Source organism: Corapipo altera, unplaced genomic scaffold (genome assembly GCF_003945725.1).
Source record: "Corapipo altera isolate COAL_440 unplaced genomic scaffold, ASM394572v1 61411, whole genome shotgun sequence".
Classification (NCBI taxonomy): Eukaryota; Metazoa; Chordata; class Aves; order Passeriformes; family Pipridae; genus Corapipo; species Corapipo altera.
In genome coordinates, this window is record NW_020884875.1 from 13,711,080 (window position 1) to 13,738,809 (window position 27,730).

General features: G+C 39.7%; 1 protein-coding gene across 3 annotated transcripts in view; it reads left to right on the forward strand.

Moving 5' to 3' along the window:
- MRPS27 (mitochondrial ribosomal protein S27) overlaps window positions 1-21,979 on the forward strand; it is a 39,106-nt gene extending 17,127 nt beyond the window's left edge. The window contains exons 5-12 of one of the 3 annotated variants that reach the window (XR_003526228.1): window positions 9,041-9,155; window positions 9,665-9,743; window positions 11,035-11,150; window positions 13,887-13,989; window positions 16,153-16,295; window positions 17,350-17,505; window positions 20,251-20,429; window positions 21,560-21,623. Coding sequence is in view for 2 of the 3 variants with exons in the window: in XM_027634637.1 (XP_027490438.1) it covers window positions 9,041-9,155; window positions 9,665-9,743; window positions 11,035-11,150; window positions 13,887-13,989; window positions 16,153-16,295; window positions 17,350-17,505; window positions 21,560-21,799 (952 nt within the window). In the remaining variant the exon portion in view is untranslated. Of the gene's footprint in view, window positions 1-9,040; window positions 9,156-9,664; window positions 9,744-11,034; window positions 11,151-13,886; window positions 13,990-16,152; window positions 16,296-17,349; window positions 17,506-18,162; window positions 19,341-20,250; window positions 20,430-21,559 lie in introns of those variants that run through there. The other 2 variants (XM_027634637.1, XM_027634638.1) reach the window with 2 other exon arrangements.
- The last annotated feature ends 5,751 nt before the right edge of the window (window positions 21,980-27,730 follow it).

Below are 27,730 nucleotides of genomic sequence, written 5' to 3' on the forward strand. Positions count from 1 at the left end.
GAGCTAGACTAAATAAAGCTAAAAGCAAACTAGATGGTCTCTGGCAGCAGACATCTGGGAGTAAAACGGGCACCATCACCTTCCACCTTGTCTACACTTTTTGTGCCAGAGCTCTGACAAACCAGACTGGGTGCTGGTGTGTGTAACTGGGGGTGGACAAGATATGGCAGGTATTGTGAGAGCACGACAGAGGAACATTTGCAGTGGGAGTGGTACTGGCTACTTTATTGACAAAGGGGTTTCTTTTTTTGTCTTAATTCAAATTACTGTCCTCCAGTGATCACCTCTTTTTGCAGTTTCCCTTGCCTAGATTAAATCATAAAGTGGCAAGTTCCTCTTGCATAAGATACTACTGTGTTATTTTGAAAGTCATGATTCATTAGAGAAATAAAAGAAAGTCAGACTTAAATGAGTGTGGTATTTAAATACCACAGTTGTAATGTTTTTCCCTCTTGCAGTGGGTAATATGACATATATAAGAGCCCTGTACCATGACTTGCAGAACTGTGTGCTTTTAAGTGTCAGTTTAGGACCTGAATACAAGATCTGAGTAGGCCACTGCAATAAGACAGAGTAGCAGGATGTGCTGGCCTTGCATTACAGATTGATCACCAGCAGTACCAAAACCAGTAGTGGGTTATCATAGAATCACAGAATATGCTGAGTTGGAAGGGACTCATTGGGATCGTTAAGTCCAACTTCTGACCCTATGCAGGTCAAGAATCACGCCATGTGCCTCAGAGTGTTGTCTAAACGCTTCTTGAAAGCAGACAGGATTGGTGCTGTGACTACTGTATTTCTAACTAGCAGTCTTGGCTGTATTCCTGTCTCAAAAGGGGAAAAATTGCAAAATATCCCTTTGCATTATGAAATCTCCTGCCTGTTTTGGGTAGCACAGCCTCATTTTACTGCACAGCTTGTAGCTACCTACGCAAGGGAATATTTGTCCTGCAGTACATGCAGTACTTAAAGGGAAGTACCTGCTGTCTCTCTCTTTAAATAACAGATCTGACTGTACAATCTTTTTCTGAAAAGAGTAAAACAGTAACAAAGCTGGTTAGAACACACAGATTTCAAGCTACCTGAAAAATGCTTGATCCAGTTTTGCCATGTTTATCCTTGATTCATTTCCTGGTCTATGTGATTGACGTGATACACAATATGGATAAAGGACATTTCTGTCTCAGTGGTCTTAGGAGAAGTTAAGTACTAAGAGATATGCTGAATATAAGCTTCTGAAGTGCTGTCATTGGGTAACTTACAGTGGTTAGGGAATAGATAAAAATGTATTAAGACACAAAAAAATACCAGTAAGCTGTTGTTCATTGAGACGTGACATGAGAAGTAAACAGATTAATGGTGAACTACCTGGTAGCCAAGACCTGGCTGTGCACCAGTAGTTGACCTTTTGGAAATGGTTGCCTTTTTGGCAGTGGTTGTAGCTGAAACTACAGGTATCAGGTGTTTTGACTTCTTTGTTGCAGATGTTTATGTTTAATATGAAAACCTTATTTGTTTAACTTGACAACTTACGTAACTGATATATGCCTTTTTTTACAGCTTTGTGTTAATTAGTTTTCAAAGACCCAGGTAAAAGATTCCAGCAGAACTGACCCTTTCTTGAGCTTTTAAGCAGCAGGTTTTGTCCTGGCACACTTGGAAATTGCTGAGATTAAAAAAAATTACCTGAAGCAAGAAACATGTGTTGTATGGTTCTTAATTTCTCTATGTTTTTGTATGCCAGGATACCAGGAAAAGATATAATTAATGGAAGAGTTGGTTTTAAATTAGGATTTATTGTGGTTGCATGGGGACAAGGAAGGGCACTAGAGAGTGTCTTATCAGAATCACTATGGCAACAGCTTACTTAATCGTTCCTATGTTTTTCTCAGCCTATAATATTCTCTGTGCAATCACTAGATTATTAATGGCATTTATATTCAAAACCAGTAATTTAACCTGTAAGTCCGGAAGTATTTGTCACAAAAAGCTGTGTCCTGTACAGTCAATAGTTTAAGGGAATATTGGACTTTTGATTATTGTTATTATTATGATACAAGTTTTCCTTTTTCATCTTAACTGTTGCTCTTAGAGTGAATTTCAGCTTTATGGTGAAAGTAGTATATATTCTTCATGTGTGTGAGAAGAAAACTGGATTCTTCCTAACTGTCTTTTAAGAAAGGAGTGGGAGAGGTGAAGGGCAGTGGATAATTCTGTTATCCTAGGATGAGGAGAAAAATAAAAATACTTCATCAAAGAGTCTGTTTATTTGGTTTCTTTCATTGCAGTTCACTTCATCATTCTGTTAAGCCAAAAAAGGGGTTTCCTTTTTTCATAGTTTGCATTTGAAATTAAACTTCTGAATGTTTAGAAATTTGTTTTCTGCATGAAATGAAAACCAGGCATCACCACCCTTTTTTGGTAGCGATGTTGTTTTATCTACCAGTCATGCTGAGCATACCCAAATGACCAGTTTTAGTGAGCTAGCTGGCAACCTTCTCTTTAACCTAGAACACTAACCTGAGTTGATACTGGATTTTTAAATGTTAAGACCTTTAGTTTCTAGCTAGGTAAGGCCTGTTGAGGCATGCACAGCATGCTCAACCAAGCTGACATAGAAGAAATCCTGACCTGCGTTCTTCTTAGAAGTGAACTTCATTGGTGTCCTGCCAGAGAAAGCAAAGTTCTGGAGTATTTTGAAACTCCATGACTAGAGGAGATTTTTAGGAAGCACAACCTGGAAGCATTTTCCAAGGGACAAAGAGCATACAGAGTGTATGTTGTTTTGGCGTTACTTTCTCAGTCTGGTTATGAACTGATTAGAATGAAGGTTTTAGACATTGAGGTGAGCCCATGGGATGCTGAAGTTGATTGAGTAGTCTGAATTATTCCTCCTCTGTGCTTTGCTAATGATTCTGGAGGGATTCAAGGCTGCTTGGTGTAGCCTGATGCCAGAAGGTTGGAAGAGCAGCTCCACTGCAGTTCTGTTATATTCACTGCCTCTGGATGGAAGGACTGGTAAATAATTCAAGTATTTTTTCAGAAATACCAGTAGTTGCTTCGAACTGTTGCAGTACCAGGAATACCAATAAGTTGCTTTAAACTTTGCTGTAGGCTCCTTATCTGTTGTGTTACTATGTTGTGGTGGTTCTTACATCTATTTAGATATAAGGATTGCATTTCTTTCATACTGCTGCAAACTGCTTGGGCATTGTCCATTATTTTGAAATTTATAACATTTATCTAGGATTTTGCAATTCTTTGATACTGTTTTTTCTTTTAACATAATGAGGCTGTTCCTGTTTTACTCACAAGGGTGCCTTAAATTCATCAAAAGGAGAAAGAGCATTTAGTGATAGAAGAGATTGACAACAATGGGCAGAAATGCTTGTTGTATCAGAAATTCAGCTTGTCATTTATTAAGCAATGCTAAAAACTGTCAAAGTAACTAGGTCAGTAAAGGCTAAAGTACATCCTAGCTGCCATATGGTTGATTGCTATGTGATAGTTATTGTTAGAAACAGACTTTGCAAAGCTGAGCTTTCTGTGCACAAATGTGGTTTTGAGCAATGCAGTAGCTACCCTGAGACTACTGAATGGTGAATTTTCTCCCTTCAGTTGATAGGAGAGGGTGGTTACCAGAGTGATCCTGAGTCTTCCTCAATAACTGCGTAGTATGTACTTTGACCCAAAATATGTCCTCTTCCAGATTTAGTCTTATTACCAAGCCTAAGGGTTAAGGAAAGGTAAATCTGTAACATTGGAGTGAACAGAATTAAAAACTAAATATGGTATAAAATGAAAAAAGACCTAAAACTAAAAATATCCTTTAAGTCTCCTTTTCAACCTTGATGTTTGACTGTGCTGTCTGTACTGTCATTTCTCCATATCTGATCATTTAGGTCTGTTTTTATTTGATCATTTAAGTCTGTTTTGGTGCCATTACCAGGCATTCATCATGGTGTTAGAGCTCTGTACAAGTCCTCAAAAAAACCACTCTGCAAGAAATACACATTCATGTGGGGATGGAGTGAACCTAATTCAGAAGAATTAATTTTAGCATCAAAGCAATTGAGTAAATTAGTTCAAAATAAAAGATGGGGGAAAGTCAATAAAAATTAAAATAGAATAGCAGCTGTATGTGGGCTTTTTCCCAGGGAGTCTGCAAACCAGTTCTCTACTTGTATAAGATTCTGCCTCAGCATTAGACTATCCTCTGTTATCCTTGACGTGTATAATTTTTTAACCTTATTGCTGCTTTTGATAGTTGATTTGTTATAGTACATATGCTACTTGAGTTTTTTCTTTTAACACAAAAGCAAAGCGCTCCCTCTGTTTTTGAGTGTAGGCGGTTAATGTGTGAGGTGTTTCCTATAGGACTGATAGGTTTATATATGAAATTTTAGAAAGGATGTATACAAAGAAAGGTGAAGGCTAAGATGCAGGCAAAGAAGAGATGGAAAAATAGAGTTTTGTTCATGTTTAAAAGGAAATTTTGGTCAATAATGGTTGCTTTTTCAGGGCTGTTGCCTTTGACACCGACACATGAGCAATGCCCCTGGGTCCATTTAAAATGCAGATGATTTTCCCCAAGGCCCGTGACTTGAAATGACAGACAAAAGGAGAGTTTTGGATGACAGCCTTCCAGTTTCCAAGCTAAGACTGCCTGGAATCCATTTGATCAGTATGCACTGTAGCTTAAAAAATGTGCCTGAGAAGAAGAAAGAACATGCATTGCAAGGGAGTTTCTCAGCCCTGTATAACTGGTGTAAAATGTGGAGTTGCTTTGGATTTGTTCCCTTGAGAGAGCTTCTTCCTGGCTTGCAGAGGTATTTCTTACTATATTTATTCATTTTAAGTCTCATTACATTTTACTTCGGGACTTTTTAGAATTTTATGTGAATGAGAAGAAATCTGACACTCTTCCCCCTCCTGATTAAAGCAAATGAACATGCAGACCCATATTTCTCTCTAGTTCTAAAAGAAGTAAGGCACATAGGAAGTTAGGATGTGTGGATCATTACAAGGTACTTTCTCATTAGGTCAGGTAAATGTGGAGAAAGGAAGGGGAGGAGAAAAAATAGTGTCTTGCACAAGGATAGCCTCTGGCAGTACCAGGAATTGGATCAATCCTTAAGAAAGCCACAGAGTACAAAATTGAGCTTATGATCAGCAGAGAATTGGAACTGATCTGCTGAGCTGACTTTCCCTCTGTACTACCAGGAAGAGAACAGCAGAGCTCTTCCTGGTAGTATATTACTTCTGCAGCACTTTCTCTTCTGTAATCCAGCAAGTTTTCCTTCAATGTCTTCCTCATTTGTGACTGTCCCCAAAGCAGTGTACTCCCTTCTACCAAACGTACAGAAAAAAAAATGATCCAGCAAGAGGTGCTTCTGTTTGCTCTCAGGGTTGCTGTATTACTTCCTTTGGGAATATAAGGTGTGTGAAAGCAGCACAAGAGTGCATCACCACTTGATGGCACCAAACAAAATTGAAAGAACCTTTGAAGTAAATAGGGAAGGAACTCAGCTTTTCTGCAGTGTGTGAGGGCACCAATATAAGTCATGCTTGCTGTAGTACTACAGCACTCCATGAAGCGCTCTCAGCATCTGTTAAATTTTTTCATTTTTCAGTTTGTTTCACACAGCACGAGTACCTCAGCACTGTTGTAAATCATAAGCAATAGGGCTTTATGCAGGAACTTAGTAAACAGACAACGTATTCTTAACCCAAGATGCTCGCCAGTTTGTGAGCAAGAGAGTGTAATTGCTTGGCTAAAAATGTTCTGGTTACCTTGTACTGAGGCAGTATGCTCCCTGTATCTCTTCCATGTTATAATCATTTGCAAGAGTACAAAGCAACTGTTGGTGAAAATTGAGCTTCTGGACTGCATGATTTGAATAACTTTTCAAAATAAGGAGAATTCTAGAACCACTGCATTATTTCCTGTTAGATTAACAATGACCTTGATATTTCGGGATCTTCTTGTATTACAGATATTCCTCTTCATGTTTTCTGTGGGGGCAGATGTTCTCAGCTCTATGACTGAAAGGATGACTGTATTGATTCTTCAGCCATTAACATTGAAGTGTACCAACAGAGAGCTTCCCTAATACTGTTACAGTTGCTTCTCCTTGTCTTTTCTGAACACATTTTAAGACTCCTGTTCTTCTTGGGTTTTTATTAGTTCTCTGAAAAATGAGTTTCAGCATCAGGCATCTGCAAGATAACCTTCTGGTTTTTCCATTAAATACACAGCAATTGCTAGAGGCACCCTTTATTTAATTCATTCTGAATCCTCTGCTTTCTGTAGTTTTAGCTTCCTTTTTCTTTTCATCTGTCCCTGAACATATTGCCTTGCGTAATTATATCCTGTTTTGTGGACAAAGAGAAGGAAGAAGATGTTAATGCTTGTCAAAATGATGAGCAACCTCCTCTTTTCCCTGATTCCAACTGTAAAACCAGATAACTGTTGGTTTATCTTCTCAGCTAGCAGAATAGAGACAGAGCTTATCTCAGCCTGAAATGGATCAGAAACAATCAAAGATTGCAGCATACTTGTTTCCCTTTCACTTCCAATTCTCCTACATCATGGATTAATGGAAGTGTCTAGTGTTGAGCATCTTGTACGTGCCTATATGTTGCATTCTTGCACCAGCCCCGTCTCTTCGTTCCCATGCAACTGCTTTATAATTGATTGTTAGAATTAAGTAGAAAACTGCTTAACTGAGAAGTTATTTGCTTTTCATTTGCATAGCACCTAGTACAGTGGAGACCTGGTCTGAGCAAAAAATCCTGATAGTAACATACATACAGTAATAATACATGAGATATCCTATGGGTCACCATACACATGCACACTCAAATCATTCCCAGCCCTACCAAGCTCATGCAGATTTTTTAAGAGTTTTTATAACATGCCTCTGAATTTTGTGGGTGTTGATTCCAGCGATGAGTGTTGACTGAGGATCAGTTTCATTCTGTTTCTAGACTGCATTGCATCCCTGTTAGGCCTTTTTCTGTCTAAGTGCAATTTGACTTTAAACCTAGAAGCTTTTCATCACTACGGTAAGTTGTAGCAAGCCCAAGGTGTAGGAAGTATTGGGATGCTCTCTCTCACTGTGGTGTACTCAAGAGAATAAATAGAGCTCTGCAAAGAGTTGAATATTTAAACCCATTAAAAACCTTTGGCTGTGGTTTTTTGTTGGTGTTTTGGTTTGTTGTTTTTTTGTTTTTTTTTACTGCTTGCTTTCCTTCTGCAAAGATTTTATCAAAAGAAAGTCCTAGGTATTTTAGAGCATCAGTGTCATGTTTTTTGAAAGATGAGTCTTTTAGTTTCCTCTTGTGAAACTATATTAGCCATTTAATAAAACCTTAAAAGATGCTAGCAGCTTTAGTGCTGGGTGCTGGTGTTCCAGTTTGACCCTTCTTAAATCGCTGGTGAAACAGTCTGTAGCAATTAGATAATTTTTTTATCGAAATATGATTAAATCCAAATTCCTGTAATTGATGCTTCCTGTAAGGATTATTGATACAGGACTTTATTGAAAGCAAATGAATGTTTGAACTCCAGAGGGAAGAAAATGGAAAGCAATTACAGCAACAAAGTGGATGTTGTAATGTAATATTCAAAGCATGCTTTTCTTTGTCTATTAAATTCTAATTTAATGGGGAGATTTCATGTGCCACTTAAAACCCCATATATTTAGACTCTGCAGTGATTTAGCTCCACTTTTGGCACAGATGTCTCCTTCATTCTGAAGGCTCTCTAGGCTGCAGTACTTTTGCAGGCTTGGTCATCTGTGTAGCCCTCAGCAATAGGCAAGAGATTTACTGAGGGGGACAGGGAGTTGGTGGCCACGTTAATCTGATAAACGTTCTGGAAAGCATGCTCGCTCAGATGGAAGAGTCAACCCTGCCTCTAAGTGGTGCTGGAGCTTGGCTTGGGGCTGCAAGCATCTGCACATGAGCTCAGCTCAGTCATTGGCATTTTCTAGGGAATTGGCAGTCATTTCTGTGCTTATTTTTCATGCATACAAATTGAACTGAGAAACACTGCATGCATCTCTTCATGCTGGGGTGTGAAATTCAGCCCAGGACCAAGGCAGCAGTTTCTAACATTGGACTTATAACTGGTGTTTGAGTGTTGGCCAAAGTTAAAGCTCCATGTGCTTTTTGTCACCACTTCTCCAAATGCAGAGCAAAGTGCATGTGTGTGAATAAGGATGAAATAAAAGAGGCTGAACTTAAAGGTATTCAATTTTACAAATTGGTCAAGCACTGGAGTAGGTTGCCTGACAATACTGATGAAGCCATGACATGAGATGTGTCAGAGTAGGTTGTCAGTGCAGAGGGGCAGGGAAAGGCTTTCAGCAGAGTTTCCCCTTGCATAAGGTTTACCTCACTGATGAAGATTTCTAAGGCAAATGGAGCATGCAAGCAGCTCAGGGATGACCTGTGTTGAGGCATAATGGATTCTTAAGTGGTGAAGTGAGGCATGAGTTAGAGAGTATGGGAGGGACCAGATTACACAAGCTCTAAAGTTTCAGACTCAGTTATATTTTGATGTAATTCTGATATTTGTGGATATCATCAGTCACATCTCTTTGACGAGACCATTCTATACGATGTTATAGAATCACAAGGACAAGGTTAAAAAACACTACAGTATTTATAGCAGTATTTATATATGAAGTTGATCTTCATATATATACCAAGCTGTTATTTTATGGTATTCATCTTTTCAGGAGAAAAGCAGTAGGCTTTCTGGAAAGTGAGAAGTTTGAAATATTATACATTTGTGAGAAGGTCAGATTCCCCCTTGTACGTACTGTTAGGGTGTTAAAGTTTCATTTCTTTTACTTGAAAGGGCTATCTGGAACACTTTAGAGAGCGATGACTGACTGCAAAGGCAAACACAGAGAGATTTATATCTGAGTTCATGGATGGTGGGGTTTTGAAACTCACAGATCTTGATTACAGAATTTGTTTCTGTGATAACAGAGTCATATTGTCACCTGAACTGTTTATCATCTTTTAGGTTTCGTCATAGTCCAAATTGCTGGTACTTGAGAGACTGGACCATCCACAGCTGGATCAGACAGTGTTTGAAATATGGTGCTCAAGACAAAGCCTTATACACATTAAAAAACAAAGTAAGATTTACAAAGGAAAAGCCATGAGTATGTTTGATCAACTTTTTGAGACAAACGTGACTTGACTGGAATTCCTGTTGCAGCCAGGTCCTGTACACTGTGGTTTTAAGTTCAGATATTTCTTTGTCAAAATAAAAATTAATGTTGCATTTGAATTTTAGCTCTATCTCTTTACAGCTTTTAAAATCCTCTTCTTTCCCAGGAAGCTTTTTGGTTTTAAAGAGCATTGGTGTCCAAAACATGCTAGGTGCAGAAGATGCATAAAAAACTTGACAGGCAATGCCATTCCTGGTCCAAAAGGCTTAGATAAAATGCCAAAACAAATGCAGTGCATCAAAAGCTGGAAGGTCTCCATCACAGGAGGCATGCTAATCTCCTTGTGTTGCTTGACTGTACATTGCAGCAGTGTGCAGCACCATGGTTCTGGTCTTTCTGATACCTGTAGGGCTGTGCTTGGGAAGATTTGTACAGCACGTTTGCACACTAAGCTTTTTCATTCTTCTCTTTAGGTTCAGTATGGAATTTTTCCAGATAATTTTACATTCAATATTTTGTTGGATTATTTTATAAAGCAGAAGAAATATGAAGGTAAGAAAATATGTACCGATACTGAATCCTCTGTCGTATGCTCTTATATTTGCAGAACCTTTCTTTGAATTAACAACTTTTAGCCGTATTTTTTCTGAAGTCACGGTAAAACGTGCCTTCTCCTTCCTTCAAACTGTTTTTCTGCATTTTCATCTCTCATTTCTGTTGGGTTTTTATTCATTATAGAATTTTGAAACATGTAAGATTCACAGTTTCTACTGTTATTAATCCTATTACGAATGTAAACCATCTTCTTCAGTTTTTACAAGTCTGATTTATGTGCTAATAATGTAACAGGAGTTATTAGTGACAATTAATTAGAATGTTATCAGAATAAAAATGCATATTGGTAGTGTTCATCTTCCATAAGTTTAGCTGTTCAAAAAGCTACATATCTAAACTTTGTCTAGGCTTTCTGTCTGTCACTGGAGCAAGCCACCTATGCTGAATTGTCATGCTGGGGGTACATCTCACTACTGACTGTTTAAATGTTCAGATGAATAATCCTCTTGTGTTTGATGACATTAAAGATTTTAATTTCATTTCAGGTCTTCTAGTACTGTAGACTTACAGTAAGCTTTCCTTTGCATAAAGCTCTTGTAAAACAAATAACTGAAAGGAACAACAGCTTTTATCCTGAAGGTTATGCTGAATGGCAAATTAATACATGCATTTATTTTATTTTGAGACACACCCCCATCTTTGAATTCCCCCTTATTTCATCCATACTTCTTTTCTGTGTGAGGCTCAAGGCCTTTTGTTTAACAAACTGTCCTTTCTGACAGGGAGTGTCACTGGAACTCCCTGCGGAGCTCCTTCAGAGCATTGTTTGCTGAATACAGAAGACTGCTGTGGGTGATCTGTGACAACATTTCTGCTCCTTTGTACTCTCCTGTCACCCTAAGGGTAGTGAAGTTAAGCCAGTCTTCTCTTGTTTGTAATCAAAACACAAGAACAAAGAAATAATTTAAAAATATTTTTTAAAGGTTAATAATTGAAGAGCTGAGCAAAGAAGGGCCAATTGAAGAGTGTAGAGCTAAGATGATTTTGAGAGCTCCTTTGCTGTAGTTTCATGCTATCAGCTCATTCTTCCTTCTTGCAGTGTGTTTGAATAACCCTAATGAGTAAGATTCATTCTGTAGTTGTATCCTAGATGTAAGAAATGCTTAACTTTCTCCCTAATTATTTCAAAGCATACTACAGCAATAAAGTATGGGTGAACATGAGTGTGTACAAAAGGCAACTGTGTACTGGGAGCTGTGCTGATTATGTATTATGTTTTCCTCCATAGATGCTATGTCAGTAGTAACAGAGATCATGCTCCAAGAAAGTTTTGATGAATTATCAACACAGCTTCTTTCTCTCTATGTTTTATACCAGTATCTGGCAACCAAGTCTGATCATGCGGTAAGCTGACCACACACAAAATGATACACAAAGCCTCTACTTCTGAGTGTCATAGTGCAGTCAGTCGGGCATTCAATCATGAATATGTTTTATTTCCCCTAACTTTACCTGGATGAAATAAATACTCTATAGCTTTCATTTTTTTTTACAATTGCAGAAGAAAGGGAAAAAAACCAACAACGTGTGAAAGCCATCAAATCACTTGTCAGGCCTTTTGCTCCTTTCTCTGAAAGGGAAGGTGTGTTGGGATTTTCAGATGTAATGTATTTGAAGGATATGAAATGATAGTTCAAAGCAGACTCTTATCAATTACCACAAAAAAACTATGGTGCATATTGTATAGAACCCTGTTAAGCTGAATGTTGATGATGGTGGTGGTGTGGAATTATAGAGCATTTTCACTAGGTTTTTTAGTATCCTATTTGGCTTTGGGTGTATTGTTTCTTATACATATTCGTTTTAAAACTACATTTGTTACACCCCTCCTGTCTCCTAGGATGAGGGGTTTATTATTCACAGCTTGCTTGTTTAAGGCCAACATGACAGTCAGGGTCTTGGAAGTTGCATTATTCTACCTTTGCACAAGGGGCTCAGTCAGCAAAGGGCTCTACAGTGCCCATCACTTTTAGGGAGCTACTTTTCATGTAGTTTGGCGCAAGCTTTCAATAGCATGTTGTCATGCGTAAGGAAAATGCTTGAAGCCTCCATTTGTCTTACATGAAGCATCTTCCAAAATGCATATTACAGGTATCTTAGAGTTTTACGGAGCTGGGTTGTAATTTCAGTTTTCGCCAAAGAAAAGAGATGCGCATTTGCCCTGTTGGATATTCTCCTTCATTACCCAGAAATCAAGTATGCTCAGTCACTTTTATATGAAAAGCATAGGCATGAAAATCTCATTTTTCTAGTGTGTTTGTCCACACCGTTTGCATATCCTTACTGCAGAGACAACTATTTATCAGTATGCGTAGGGTTTCATGAAAGCTGAATGTGTAAGCAAGAGTGGTGTGACCATACAACATGTTGAAGGCAAGCGTATTGACAGAGCTGTGACTTACTTAATATGCATTTTGAAATAACCCCATCCAAAGACAGCAATGAAATCGTATTTTTATTTGTAGACACTATTTAAAACGTCATGATGCTCAGCACCAATTTTCTGTGTTTGATTTAGGAAGTGGGGGCAGACAGAGTAAGGAGAAATGCTCAGCTGCTCCTGAAAATCCCATTTTTTTTTCCCCAAGGTGCAAGACAGGTCAGCCAGTGTCCTGTTGCAGATAGGTCCTTGACTCTAGCTTGGGGTCCAGCAGCCTCATGAAATGTTTTTTAACTTTGAGAACTAAATCTTGGGCAATCTGACTGCATTAGTTCTTAGTGTGTATAGCAGTGGTGATAGGGAGCTTCCATTTCTCTGTTGTTCTACACATCACTGAAAGCCGGACTGGTCTTGGCTCTCCCCAGAAAGTTTCCTCCTTGAGAGTTGCAAATAATCAGTATGATTGCTGCCTTCTACTACAAAGCAGTCCTGCTAGCTCCCAAAAGAATCTAGGCTGGTAACAGCCCTGTTTTTCTAGTTGCATCTGATTTTCTTATAACATTCACCTGGAGTGTTGAATTCAGCACAAAGCAGCCCTGTTCTCTTGTATGCTTTTTCTGAGTTGGGCAAATACCTTGCCTGGCTGTCAGGTGCTGGTATTTTTTGTCAGAGAATAACATGCAAATTTTTGTAGCACCTGAATGGAGACACACAAAAAATGCTGTACCTTGAAAAGAGAACTCTAGTAAAACCAGAAGATCGAAACTTTTGTGTTTTTTAAGGCTCAGTGTGCTTCAAGGATTTTTTCAGAAAGCTGCTTCGCCAGGGGTATTTCTTTCCATTCATAAGGTAATCAACAAGACATTGAAGTACCCTGTCACAAAAACCATGTGTTAAGATAGTCAGACTTCCTTCAGTCTGTTGCCTTTTATAGCTTCCTTTTCCTCATTTTCTTAGCCATGGGAATTGTTCACCTCCTTTCACTTGCAATAAAGCTCCTTTTACTTGCTTCTCTGGTCATGAAAAATGCACTGTGCTGTGGAACAACTTAAACAAAATTTACACTACTCTTGCGGTTTTAATGTACTTACTGATAGGGCGCCCTTCTTTAGCCATCACTGGTGGTCTGGCTCAGACAGCTGGTACGTCTTTGTAACTGGAGAGAAAGCTGTACTTTTAATCTCCTGTGGCATGGAGGGGTCTTGGTGAGTTGCACATGCTCTTTTCACAGAGCAGATTTTGCACTCAAAGCAACCATTAGCTGCATATGCTTCTCTCAGCATTTTCATATTCTAGTGAGGGGTAGTGGAGTGTATATCTTGCCACATACTTTAAAGAAAAGGCTGCTGTAGTACAGAAGCCATGTAATAGTTTTCTTCAGCAGTGCTAGCCTGAAGCAAGTGGTAGGACATACAGGACAGAGACAGAGCTTGGCCAGTGTAAAGCAGTGCAATCCATTGTCCTGAAGAAAATGCACTGATTGACTTCCATGCAAAATTTCAACTACTCACATTTTACAGTCTTATGGGAAGAGAGGTGTTCCTCTGTATAATGTGTACTGCTCCTGTAACTGAACACTGGCCACGTTTAATGATTCTTTACTTTATTGCTAAGACATCTGATGAAAGCCACATGCTGTCTTTGCTGCCATTTTTTGTGTGTTTGTTTAGGAATGCTTTCTTAGTTTACATTATTTGCAGTGGGAAGAGGAGAGAAATCTTGGAGCATCGCTAGTGCTTGCGAGTCTAAAGCAAAATAGCACTGTGGGTTTCAGCTCCCAGCTGTATGGCTATGCATTCCTTGGTAAGTTTCACCTCCCTCAATCATCTTTTCCCTCATGTCTTCAGAGGCTGAATAAAATTGCCAACTTTGCTTTATTAAAGTGTAATCAAGGAGAACACAAAGGGGAAAAAAAAAGACATAATGGAAGGACAGTTTCAGAGTTATGGGTGAATCTTTTGTAAGCCTGGAGGGTAGTACTGACTTGAATAGTATGGCCTTCATCAGACAACTTCAGAACCAGCATTAGGGTTCCCTGCAGGTTTGGATTGGCAGGTGAAAGAAAGAAAACATTCTTAAAGAACACAGGATTGGTTTCTTGGTTGACCAACAAATTTAAAAAAATACCCCAAAAGTACAGATTTCCATGACACAAATTTAAAGGCAATAGACTCTTTTTCTAGTTATTAAGTGTCTTAAAATAATCTTTAAACCTTAGGAAGTCAGAGAGCACAGCCTGAAAAACACTATGTTTAGAACATATACTACTCACTGTAAAGTTAATGTTTGGCTTGTGAACAGCAGATAATAGTGCCTTTATCCTGTATCTGTTAAGGAGTCTTCACTGCTAATGATTTGCTATATTATTAAAGAGAAGTTAGATCAGAACATGTTCAGAATCGGAGGGAAGGGGAATGGGCAAGTAATTATTGAATTTCCTCTAAACCTTTAGAGGAATATAATGCAGATAGGTTTTTTCCTTCTCTACAAAATGATTATTTACTAGAAAGAAATTAATTGATTTACAATTTATTGTAAATTGTTGTTCCATTACTGCATTATTGAGAATATAAGTGGATTTGTACTTAAAATGTGGCCTCAAAATATGATGTGTGGTGGCAGAGTTAGGGTGCTGGCGCACATTTATCATTTCTGTAAAACAAAAAACTTAATTTTCAGTCAAAAAGGGCAGTAAATGTGAAAATTAATTTGAAAAAAGGATTTTCCGTAGAGCTGTAGTTTGTAGTCCAGTGGAGATACTGATACAAATAGGGACTTTGCTGTCCAGTTGGCATTCATGTTGGAGAGTTTTTAATGTTGTATGGATTGGTTGAGTAGTGGCTGTATTTCACAAATGCACTTCACTCTTGTCTGTGAGCAGTAGTGCTTGTTTCATGACATTGACATTCAGTAGATCAAAAGCTATTTACTGTTATGTCACATATTCCAAAGTCTTGCCAACACTAATGGAACCAACCTCTCAGAGAGTGAAAGATGTCTGTGGCCACAGACTGGCCTCAAGCATCTCAGCTATTTTAGTTTAGCCATAGTCCATAGACTTTGTCTGTGCACTTATTACCTTGCTTCTCCTAAACTGTTCTCTTCCATGTAAAGAAGAGTAAGGTGCATTTCATAGTTTTGTGTCATTACAGCCAGAGTGCAAATTAGATTGAGAGCTTGGACACAACTCCTGTGAGCTGTACTTGAAGGGGTATTACTTATTACATCAACAGTGACAAAATCAAAGCCTTAGAGTGACAATCATTGTAAATTACATGAACTGCAATGTGATGTGCATTTCGTCTATTATGTAGGAGTTTCATGTTCTCTAGTAGTTACTGTCAGAAGAAAAACCACATTGTCAGTGGTGCGGTACATCACAGGTCCTGCTAAAGTCAGTGAACACCTCAGTGCACAGATTGTCCTAAATCAAGAACCAAAATTTCATTTTGGCAGGTCTCCCCTATTTTCTCTCCGGAAAGAGGGGTACTAAGTTGTATACTTAACCAGAACATTTGCTGTAATCTGTGGGTAAAGCCTAAAGTCCACGGAGTTGAATCCAGAAAGTCAGATTTAATGCACATGTATTCCACAGTCAGTTGCTGAAAGCTAAGTAGACATTTATCTGCCATCTTCAGACATCCTTCTGAGAGCTGGTGTTCCAAAGCCAGACAACCAGAAAAGCTGGCCACTCTAGTCTGATTTTCATCTGGACAAAATTTCTAGGTGAGGCAGAATGGGGAGAAATCAGAAACAAGCACATAATAACCATGAAGTTGTGCAAAAAGAAGGTGCCTTAATAAAATAAGGTAATAGTTCAATCAGAGCAACTTTATAGAAGTGTGTTGTTTTTACCACAGAAGCTGGGACGCTTGCTGTCACTTCTGAAAACCAGAGCCAACCTGTCTGGATTCTGTTAAGACTCAAGTATTGAAGTAGTAACACTAAAGTATGCTTTTATCACAGGAAAAGTAGAGTTGAATAAGGGACTAAGAGCTGTATACAATCTAATGCCACTGATGTGGACACCTGGATATTTGAATAGAGCCTTGCAAGTGATGGAGATTGTGGCTTCATTGTCAGGAGACAGCAAAATCTGCAAAGAAGCTGTAAGTATGAAGGCAATAACCCACTGAACAAATGGAATTTTATATAAGTCAAATCCAGTAAAACCTGTGAATTCTGTGCCTTGCTAATGAGAAGATGCCTGGCAAACTTCAGAGGCCTTTGCAAGACAGAAGTAATGTTTAGAACAAAATCACTGCTTCTACTGGCATGTCCTTGGCAATGAGTGTGTTTTATTGCTACAAACCATTTAAGTATGTTTTCTAAGCCTTTCCCTCCCTATAGAGACATGTGGATCTGTGTCGCAGGGAGCACATGTCTGTGGGGGTGGGAAGACACCTTTGTTTCTCAAGTTTTTGAACTCGCTCAGAGACATACTTCTTAGCAGTGAGGATGAAATACCATATATTCTTACTCTCACAGCTATGTATTCTCTGCTCTCTGAGATGATGTCCTGAGTGGTACTGGTCCAAAAAGTCAACAGAGTGATTTCTAGAAGGTATTGCCCTCATTTGGGGAGAGTGGATAGATTCAGTTCATTTATGAAGTCAGCAGTGACAAGGGACTTGAGGCTTAGGAATGTTGTGGGGCATCAGACTGATCCTGGACTCAGATTAGGAGTAACTTAAGAAACCACCACAACATGTGCTGAAACATAGAAACATCGCTGAGGTCTCACCTCCTCTTTTAGGTACTTTTTCCTGAAGGTGTCCCTGGTCATGGAAGCTTCCCTTTTGCTCAGTAATTACTAGGCTTGCAGTCTCTCTTGAAACAGAAGGGCAGGGCACTGCTCAGCAGGTTCTGCTGTCTGTTGCTCCATTTTCTGAAGCATCTCTGTAATACATGACAGTACAAGGACAGGTCACATCTGCAACTTCTACCATTTTGAGTTACCTCTTTTGGTGTATGGTTTTGGAGGTATCTTTCTTGCTCCAATCTAAAGAACTCAGCCTAATACACTAAAGCAGTCATATTTTCTGCTTAGAAACCCTAGACAAATTGAGGAACTCATGAAGTTGTTTGAATACATGACAGTTGTGTTACTCAGATTGTATTTCCAACCTGTTTATGCTTACCGTGACAAATGTGATTGTTCAGATTGATGCCCTGGAGACCATTTTACAGTCTGTCCTTGAAGCCAAACCTGGTCCAGATTCTGCTGAAGAAGTCAAGGGATTAGAGCAGAAGTCACAGAGTGCAGAATCAGAAGAAACAGAACAATCTAAAGCACCTGAGTACTACAGTCGATTCAAAGTAAGAGAGTTTCATTTATTTAAATATCCTAAGCTGTAGGATATCTCTGTGATACATACTAGAAAATATATATGCTGAGTTACTGTGGCTAATAGACTGACACCCCTTCAGTGTCAGTCTATTAGGAGTCCCACTTGACGTTTTTGAAACTGATGTCACCTTACGTTTTCACTTGTTCAGTCAGGAAGCAGCAAAGATGTAAATGCTCAAGGCCACTTGTCTTTTGTCTGTCTGCTGGGATTTTATCTTCACTTTTCATACATCAAAATGATAAATCCAGTTCTGTTCGCATAAGTGTTATGTCATTAGAGACCCATTATTTGACCTTGTGTGGGCTCTTGCTCATTAAAATTAATTATAATAGGCATGAGACCATCCTGAATTTATTGTCCATTTGTGTACACTACAATTATTTAGAAATGTTGCATCCTGTACTTTCAGTCTGGGGAATTATCAATTTTATCACCTCTCTTTTATCTTTAGATTGTCATGCTGATGATAACAGTAAGAAAAACAGCTATTTGTTACAGTGCATCTGTATAACAAGTGCATTTTATGTAATCATCTCATAGCTATATAATGAGCTTATTTTATCATCTCTGATTTGTGCTGTGGTAAAAATCAAATACGCTAGGTTGAAACTCATCTGATTTATAGTTCCATGAGCAGTACTCATCTCACAGCCCATCAGTTTCCCTTGCTGCTGTCACCTGGATGGCTGTGACCTTGCACAGTTGTTCTGGATACAGACTATTCTGAAGAAATTTCCAGAAGTTAAAAGACAAGTATTCTATGGTTTCACCTCACACACACAGACTTTTCCTTTCTTTAATTTTTATTTACACAACTTTGCCACTAATCTTTAGATATTAAACTTGCTTTGTAGGCAGTTAGAACTTTTTAATTAAAATATTTGGAAATCAGTGGGTGTTCAGCATGTGGTAATTAATGCCTGGATGAATTACAGTGAATTAGGTAAACACAAGTGCCCTTTGAAAGAGGGAGTGAGACATTTTTATGTGTCTCTCATTGCCTATCCATTTCTTCTTGTTGAAGAAAATAATGCAGAGTGCTCGAAACAAGGCCTAAATATCAAACTGGGGACAGGCTAGTGCCAAGAGGGTAGTTTTATTCTCACCTCAACCTTTTCACAAGTTCCATAATTAATCCCCTTTTCAGGCATTCATTGGTGTGGCAGTGAGTGCCCTGACTTTGGGCCGAAAAATTACAGACCCATTGCTTAACTCCTAAAGTCTCATCAGGAAGGTCTGCATATGAGAAAGACATAGCCCTCATGTGGAGTCTAGGCATCTAACAGTAATTATATGTCTATAAGCCACACTTTCAGGTTTTCTGAATGAGAAAAGGGGCTCTCAAGTCAGAATGCCGTTTCAGCCAAGCCTGAAAGAGTTCTGAGAGTCTCCTCTCAAATCCATCAGGACAGCAGTAGTCACTCTTCCCAGCTTAATCCTGGACACTTACAGGTGTCGTTCACAGGGTAGAGTAGTGCACTAGAAATCCATACAAGTGTGAGGGAAGGTGGCAGCTCTGAAGCAACCTGGTGCTGTGTGCATTCACAGCTGCTGTCCCAGGACAGATCACCTGCTCTTCTGTGTAACCCCAGCAAAGGGTTTGAACTTCTGCTGCTGAAAACAATTCAGTTGCACTTTGTTCAGCCCTGCATTAGCCAGCATATCCAAGTCTTTCTCCTTGAACTTAAAACCAGTTGCTTCTGCCTCCTGCATGCCCAGTTCTCTTTCACAAATCATACACCTCAGAATTCAAGGAAAAGCATATGGATTTGCTCCAGATACACACACACTCCTCCATTATATTCCATGGAAGTACCTGAAAAAGCCATTGCAGCCTAACAGGTACAGATACATGTCCTTCACTTCCACAGAAACAAACAGAACTTGAGGGCATTTGGCTTTTTCTAGATAAAGCCTTTAGAGCTGTAATCTAGACACCGACACTGTCATTTGTGTTGTAATTACCCATTTTTGGATCCCGTATGCTGAGACTAACTCAGTACAGTGCTCCTCAGGCAATTCCTTCCATCTGTGAATGATCAGTGGGCAAACATTTCATCACATAAATGCTGGGAACACCTCCCCTAACTGTCTGCATGCAGAGCCCTGGAGACTGCTTATGAAAATCAATGATTTAGCCATTTAAGAATGTACTCTTTTAGTACCTGCAGGACATACAGCCTTCTGCTTTCCTAAATTAGTTTTACTGATATATCACAGAAGAGCAGTGAATATTCCAGAAGTTCAGTGATACCAGTAATGGCTTAGGAGACAAGACCTGCTAGTTTCCAGGTTGCCTTTCTGTAGTTCAGTTTCATACTGTTCAAGTTCAGTGCATAAAGCCCCTTTTCAGCACATCCTTGGTAGAGTCTAATAGTAAGAATCTGAAGGATGTAAACCAATTACATTTAAAATGCATATCTAGTCCGTAAACATGAGCAAAATTTTCAAATTCCTTCCCCAAACCCAAGCTGTACTGTCTCCTCACTTTTCTCCCTGATGCCTTGTATACTTACTGATACCTCAAACAAAATAGAGACTAATACACCTGAATAAGTTTATTCAATTTGGTTTTAGTCCATTAGCTTTGAAGACATTGGCTTTGTTTTTATTCTTTATCATAAACTTAAAAACCCAGACAGAGCCAAATACCAAGCCCCTCAGACCTGCATGTATAGCATTTTAAAGAGTCTTTAATCTGCTCTCTGTCCAGTTCAAACCTTCAGGGGCCTAATAAAACACAACAAAGCCTGCAGTTGTGCTGGCTAAGGGAGAGAGAACTGGAGAGACCTCAGAAGGGATGTAGTAGTTTCCTCCCTAAGAACAAGGCAGAGCCTCCAGCCAGGAGCTGAGAAGAAGCGCCTTTGCAGATTATTGCCAGCAATGGCTCAGGTAAAAGGAACACTGTGGGCCAGCAGCACAATGCATAGGTTTTCAGTTATAGCTGGAAATCTGGATATCTGCATCGCTCTAGAACTGCCATTTTGTTTGGAGGTGAATGATTCCCACATCTTCTTTCCATTATCCTTCAATGCAAAACAAGAAGTTTTATACAAATGAAAGAAGTATGGATGTACCTTTCTTTAGAATGCATGCTTACTTAAAACATTTCTGCAAGTGCTGGGCTCAGTAAAGTCTTTTATTTAAAAGAACAATCGGGAAAATATGTATAATGAGTGAACAAGGGATACAGAATCTTCCAGTGCAATGTCATCTCCTCTTTGGTTGCGTATCTGCACTTTTAAGGCAATTAATCAAAGTGTTAGTTAGCCGTCAGGCTAAAGATTCCAGAAAGCCAGAAACAGTATCACTGGATGATTCATCATCCTAAGTGAATTAACATATGCTGCATGAAATCTAGATAAGTAAAGCTTGAGAAAGAAAAACTCCAGTTTCTTACTGAGTTGCTCTACTCTTAGTTTCAGTGTAGAATATCCCTGAAAAAAATATCACTTAACAGTGTTGTGTAGTCTATGTAAGCGTAGTCACTCTTTGGATCACAGTAACTTAGGAAGAAGAACCATGGGAGTTACTAAGTATGCTGTTAAAACATTTGAAATTACATGCATCTGTTGAGAGGGATGCTGATGCAGGCAGTGTGGATCAAATTATCGGGCTGGTTTTGAGGTAAGACACAAAACCAAAGTGTTTAGATTATATTTGTTATGGTTGATTGGTCAGCTTTGTTAATATCAAATAAATGAACTTGGAAAAAGAAGACATTTTCAGTGGTTAGTGAAACTAGAAGTTCGTTGGTTTAGTTTTGTTGTTCAAAAAATAATATTCTTGATAATAGCATTTCAAGAGATGGTACCAATTACCACAGTTCAAACACTTTGATGTGATAGTTACCAGGCCTGTATAGCCCAGCTAATAACAACAACAACAACAATAATAATAATAATAACAACAATAATAAAATCAGTGATGTATCGGTTATAGGGAAGTATTTTGTGGCTGATTATTTTGTGATTGACTGGCTCTTTCCTTCACACTCCCTACCAAATCTCTTGTTATGACAGGAGCTGTACTCCAAGCTGCATTCACTTGGCAAGGTTGAATCTGAAAGCCTGTTAACCCTGACCACCCAACTTGTCAAGGAAAAGCTGCCAGCATGTGAAGTGGAAGACATTGCCAAACATGAGCAGAAGCTAAAGGAGTGGGAAGAAGAACAAGTACTTCTCATTGAGAGAGAAAGAGAGTTCAGAGAAAAGGCTAAGCAGGAAATGGAAGCCAGGAAGCTGGCTAAAGCATCTGCTTAGTACTGGAACTAGGAATGCAGAGGTGTGCATTCCTCTGTCTGTGAACATAAGTGCTCACCATTTTTAATATTTCACTTCAATCATGCTGCATGTGTGACCATATTTCACTCCTGTATGCAAATTAAACATCCCATTTTGTCTGTTTCCCAAAATAAAACACGTGTGGTTTAGAAATCTTCATCCTGTATATGATGTGTTTTCCTCTTACCATCAGCCAGGCAAGGGATGGGATAGAGACAACACAAGAAACAAAGGCATAAGGAGTAGCTTGCCTGTGATGAAGGGTCCAGAGTGGAAGGAACAAAAGAAAAGGGAAGAATTTCAAACACAAGTTGTTTCAGTAGGGGTTTCTCACAGGAAAGAATGCCATTGCTACTCTGAACTTCGAACACTAAGAGGATTAATGTATATTGATTGCTTTTTTTTCTTTTTCCCAATCCATTTGGAAAATTCAGGCTACTATGCATGGAGCTGGAAGCCTAACTTTAGGCTGTTTTTAAAACTACTCTTGAAGAGTTTCAACCTAGTGAGCTAGCACTTGTACAGCACTCAGATGTGCCTTTCCTTTAAGAATGTTTAAAATTTCTGACTTTGCCAGTGCTGCTTTGCTCCATTTCTGAGGTCACTAGAGAAACATGCACAATCATCTCGGCACACACCAAGGAGCCTCATACTGCAGTGCAGTTTCCTTTTATATTCTGGGCCCTGTTTCATGAGGGTTTTGACCTAATTCCTTTCACGGTCCCATGCCCCATTCTTCAGATCCATAAAACAATGTAGCTATTCACAAGAGCACGAGGAAATGGCAAGGAAGGAAAGCATCATGGTGTGTTGGTTGTGATGCATCAGCATCCATCCCTGCTTACATTCCTTGTCACCACTGAATCTCATAAGCTGCAGCCAGCAATTTTAAGCAGAGGATGGCAGGACAAGGTCCTTTAAAACAGGGAGTCCCGAGCAATAGCCCTGCTGTAATTGCAGCTTGTTATGGCAAAAGGACTCGTCTCACTGTGCTTTATCAGAGGATCTAATAAGCATTTGCAGTTTTTATTGTGCATCTGTTTGGTTTTACAGTGATAAAACTCACTTCAGAAACTCACTGTAAATCCAGTGAGAACATGCTGCAAATCCATGAATTTGTTTTAAGTGTAGGAAAATATCACAGATACAGCACACACCAGACATCTTTCTTACTCTCAGCAAAAACACTGAGCCCGATTTCTTTTTCATGTCCAAGAACTTGGCAACTTGGCACTAAGGTCCTTCACCCCATCTTGTCAGCAGGTCCCATAGTTTCTCCCATACTTCAGTAAGGGCATGCTGTCTCCAACCAGGAAAGTGAGTGGCTTGGCCAGCAGTGGAGCAACTTGAGAAAAGTCTCCTGAAATTTTTTTCCTCTTTCTTGGTCTAAATGCTTTCTGATTACTAGGAGAGGTTAGGGAACCTTAAGAGAGAGTAGAAGGCCAAACACACTCATAAGAATGATTTCCTTAAAGCTGGGTGGCTTTAAAGGAGTTGTCACTCCTAGCTGAGCCACAGGAGAATGTAGTGTCCCTTCCCTGACCACATATTTCAGTTCTTCAGTGTTAGAACATGGGTTATAGCTCCAAAGGTTCACAATCACTCCTGCATCCAGATTCCTCTATGAGCTTCTCTCTACAGGCATCAGCTTTTGGAATATTCTCTACACCACCACAGTTTTAAGACCCTCCTTGTTGACATGGCCTCTAGCCACTGTGTTGCTTGTGAGCACCATGCTGGCTAGGCCAGAACAGATAGGGTTCTCCATGGCCTCTGTTTCTTGGCAGCACAAGGAGCCTGTTTCTGGCCCAACCTCTACCTCCCTTGCCACACTGATAGATATGCTCAATATGCTAATGCTAACTGAGCTCCAGCAAGCTTCCAGCTGCCACGTCCATGCTGTCTCAGAGTACACTGCACTTCCCCCACAACTAACCTCCCCTTCCATTTCTTTAGACTTAAGTATTACAGCAATAAATAGGAGTAAAAAAAAAATAAATAAAAAGTGCCCCTGTGAGCTCTGAGTGGCCTGTTAACGAATATTACAGGTTGCCTCCATATTTTACTCCAGGCGCTGTGGACTGGAATGCTCTGAGCCCAGTTCAAAGTATAAACTTGAAACAGTATAGATAAAACCTTGCCTTTTCCCCCATCTCCTCCCATATCCCTCTCCGCCCTTGGGAGGAGGATATGTCCTTGTCAAATGCTTTGCAGGCTGCAAAGCAGATTCCTGGGGCCAGATGAAGGACACTGAACCCAAGACCTGCAGCAGAGGGTCCAGACTGTTTGTGACTTGAGAAGCCAATTTTTTTGCCAAGGCCTCTTAATTTATCTGTCCCCTCAATTTTACTCTGAGTGAGAAACCACTTCTGACAAGTCTACCAGCTGGACCAGCTGCACAGCAGTGCCCCTCTTCCCCTCATGCCCCAGCCAAGTATTTCTTCATGGTCCAGTAGCTACTATCTTGCTCTTCCCCATCCAGGTTTCATCATAGTCTCAACAGCAACCAGTTTCTAATGTTTTGTCTAGCCAAACTGTTTTCACACCTAGCAAATCCTCACATTTCCAACAAGTGTACGTGCACCCTCTTGAGTTCTCCAGCAATCCTCATTGCATATTCCTTTTTTGATCTTGCTCTTAATCCCTTTCAAGTTCTTCCTATATATCATATCACATTTATTTCTTCCCCTTTTGCAAGAGACTGGCCATGTCTCTGCCCTGCACCCACATCTCAGTGGTGCAAGCAGCCTGAGGTACCAAGCGCTCAGGTACCCTGAGTTTTGAGGACCCCTGGACACTGCTGAGTCTCAAGAGGCTGGAAACATGAATTAGCAATTGAAGCTTGAGGGAAGGGAAGAAGGTACTCTCCCCTTTGGTGCTCTCTCCTACCTGCTGACTTTAAGTAAGGTTGACAATGAGACAGACAAATTGTGAGAGAGGCTGATTTAGTGACCAGTGCTGTTCAGGCATGTGCTTGTCTTCCTAAGGAAGACACGGATAGTAGCTGTGTACCAAATGCAGCAGCAGGAAAAATCAACAGAACCTGGCTTGACTTAACTGCTTTTCTCCTTCCCACTCCAGGAAAACTAATATAGATTTGACTATTTGCCCCTTTGCATAAATCACGTTGCACACACAACCCATTTTTTACCTGCTTGCTGAAACACTCTGAAACTGGGCCCCAGGTAGTCAAAAGCCCTTCTGTCCAGATGCCTATGGCTGTTTGTGCACTGCTGTGTTAGCCATCACCTGCTGTGATGCAGCTGTCCACATTTAGAAGAGGGAGGATGGAGAAGTCATACAGCTGCTTTTGATCTGCTGCTGCTTAAATGTGAGCTCTGATGCTAAGGGAAGAATGTGGATGTGTATATATGCATATATAAAAGATAGGTTTGTGCTCTACAAACACAAAAAGCTCTAATTTCATACAGCCCTGCTCCCTAGTACTTAATTTGATGCAAGCTCACAACCCAATAAGCACTTCCTCACTAAAATACTCTCAGGTTTTTTAAATGTTTCTGGTTCTTGCTGTACTGTTTCAGACAGATGCCTAGACCTTTCTATATGTGAGTGAGACTGGCTAAATATTTCCTGGAGGGGACACACCAAAATATTTCTTGGTAGTAACACTATCTCATTTTTTTGGATCACCTCTCCCTGAAGCATTCTTTCACATCCTGTTTTCATTTGACTACAGCTGTGATTTGGATTAAAGCTATTGCCATTTCTCCCTTGTCAGTATATTTCTAAATCATAGGAGCGCATCTTTCTTCATGCAAGTTTTTAAATTATTTCCCTACTCATTGTCCTAGTATCTGTATAGCTAAAGGCAGGGGAAAATCTCCCATTGCTATAAGCAATACATTGGCATGCACAGTCACTGAGCTGTGACAACCAGCCCAAATAATACCTGACTGTGGCATTGCCAGACTTGCACATGCCAGACAGTGTTAACAGCTCTCCTGTGTTTTCCCAGGTGTGGGAGAGACCATTCAACAATACCAACGAAAAGGAACAGAAACCAGTACAAATGCAAAGACTGCTTGATATGCTGGTAAGAATTTGTCTGTTCTTAGGAGAAGAAAAAGTAGCACTTTAAAGGTTAAAGCGTTTCCTTTTAATTGAATAAAGCAGCATCCCAATTCAAATCCATGGCAGACAGCAAACACACTGATGATGAGGCAAGCAAATATGTAACTTTTCCTCCCACAAGTGTTACTGGCAAAACACTTCTAGTGAAGCGTTGAAGGTCATTATCCATTTTTCACAAGAGGAAAATTACATATTTATTCTCTTGCAGCTCAAATAAATGTTGCCAGAAGCCTTGTGCAGATGGGCCCTATTTATGGTAACACTAGCCAAGATAAGATTACAAGATGCTTTCAGACCTGGTCAGATGTTGTGTCTTACACAGTGCTAGTATCAAACCCCCACTTCAAGCACCTGCTCCTTCCATCAGTGGCCTGTCCCAGCTGCTTTCCTGCCCATCCCAGGGCTCTTCGGTCACCCTAAAACTGTGGAACCACAAGGATGATGTTCCACAGCTTCAGAGGAAGGTTCGCTGGTACAAGATGGTTTCTGACCTGAGCAGTCATCACTATGCTGCTGAGACAGGCAGAAAACAGCCTGGGGCACAAGTTACCAAGTGTCCTCTCCTCCCCTGCCTCCTCAGGAAGCTGGATTCAATAGTTACAAAAGGGAATTGCATCATTGACTTTGAGGGATAAAGACATGGTCCGCTGAACAGTATCTGACTTTGCTGGGTTTCCTGGGTCTGCTTATGTACAAACCAGAATTCAAAATGTATTTGAGTATCTGTGGAAAGTAAAGTTAAATTCACCTTTCCAGAAATCTATATATTTAATAATAGAAAATGTTAAGATGAGGAAAATGCTTTTCAACTGTAGAAGAGAAAGTACTGCTGACAATATGAACTTGGGACAGATTTCAAAACTGTGGAGAACAAAGTATAGGTCAAGAATTAGTGAAATAACATTAATTCAGGAGTTACTTAAGATGATAAATGTGCTAGAAAACTGTCCCACCTACACATGTCCCCACAGAAATCAAAGTTGTCACTGAACTTGGCTAGCAATTGCATAGTATTAACTCTGTTGCTACTCTTAAACCCTTCTGATGAACTGAAGTCCACTCAACCCATTCTAAATTGCAGATGCCTCAGGCACAGAAATACCATTAGAGATCCATCAACAAGCACATTAGATTATCAGGACAAAATTCAGCTTCCAATATATCTTGTTTATTGCAAATTCTGACAATTCCTCCCCTAAAGGATTTGGGAAAAAAAATTTTCAAGCCTGTTCTGGTCCTTACACATGGTAACTGCTGCTGTAATTTCATCTTTGGAAAATGTAAACTCTTCTTGGAAATACAGACTTGCACTCTGGAGTGGGGTTCATATTATGTACTTAAGTGGCTCAGTGGTTCAGTTTACCTTCAACTCTTTAAGCTAAAAATGTAACACAGGTGAACTGAGGGAACATAACGTGATGTTTGTAAAAGCTCAGTGAAAATTAATTTCCAGACCTTAACAGATATAGGGGATGAAACTGTAGCACATACAGGCATTGTTATGTGTATTTAGCTTTATTTGTATTAGGACATAAGTTTCAGCTATTTCAGTTTTCTTTTCTGTGTTATTCCCAAGCATGTGTGATGGGCTGCGCTGCGGTATGATGTGTAAATCATGGCAGTGTTTTGGCAGTGAAGCTGACATCAGATGCACAGTCAACCTCCACCTTGCCAGCTATTCACACTGGGTCTGGTAATGCTGGAGCTGTTGAAGTGCAGAGAAGCAGCTACATCAGGTGGTAAGGATCTGTGAGAACCAGAGAACAGTGCTTGTGCAGACTATAGTGCCTGGTGATTTAGTTCTGGATTTCTCCTCTG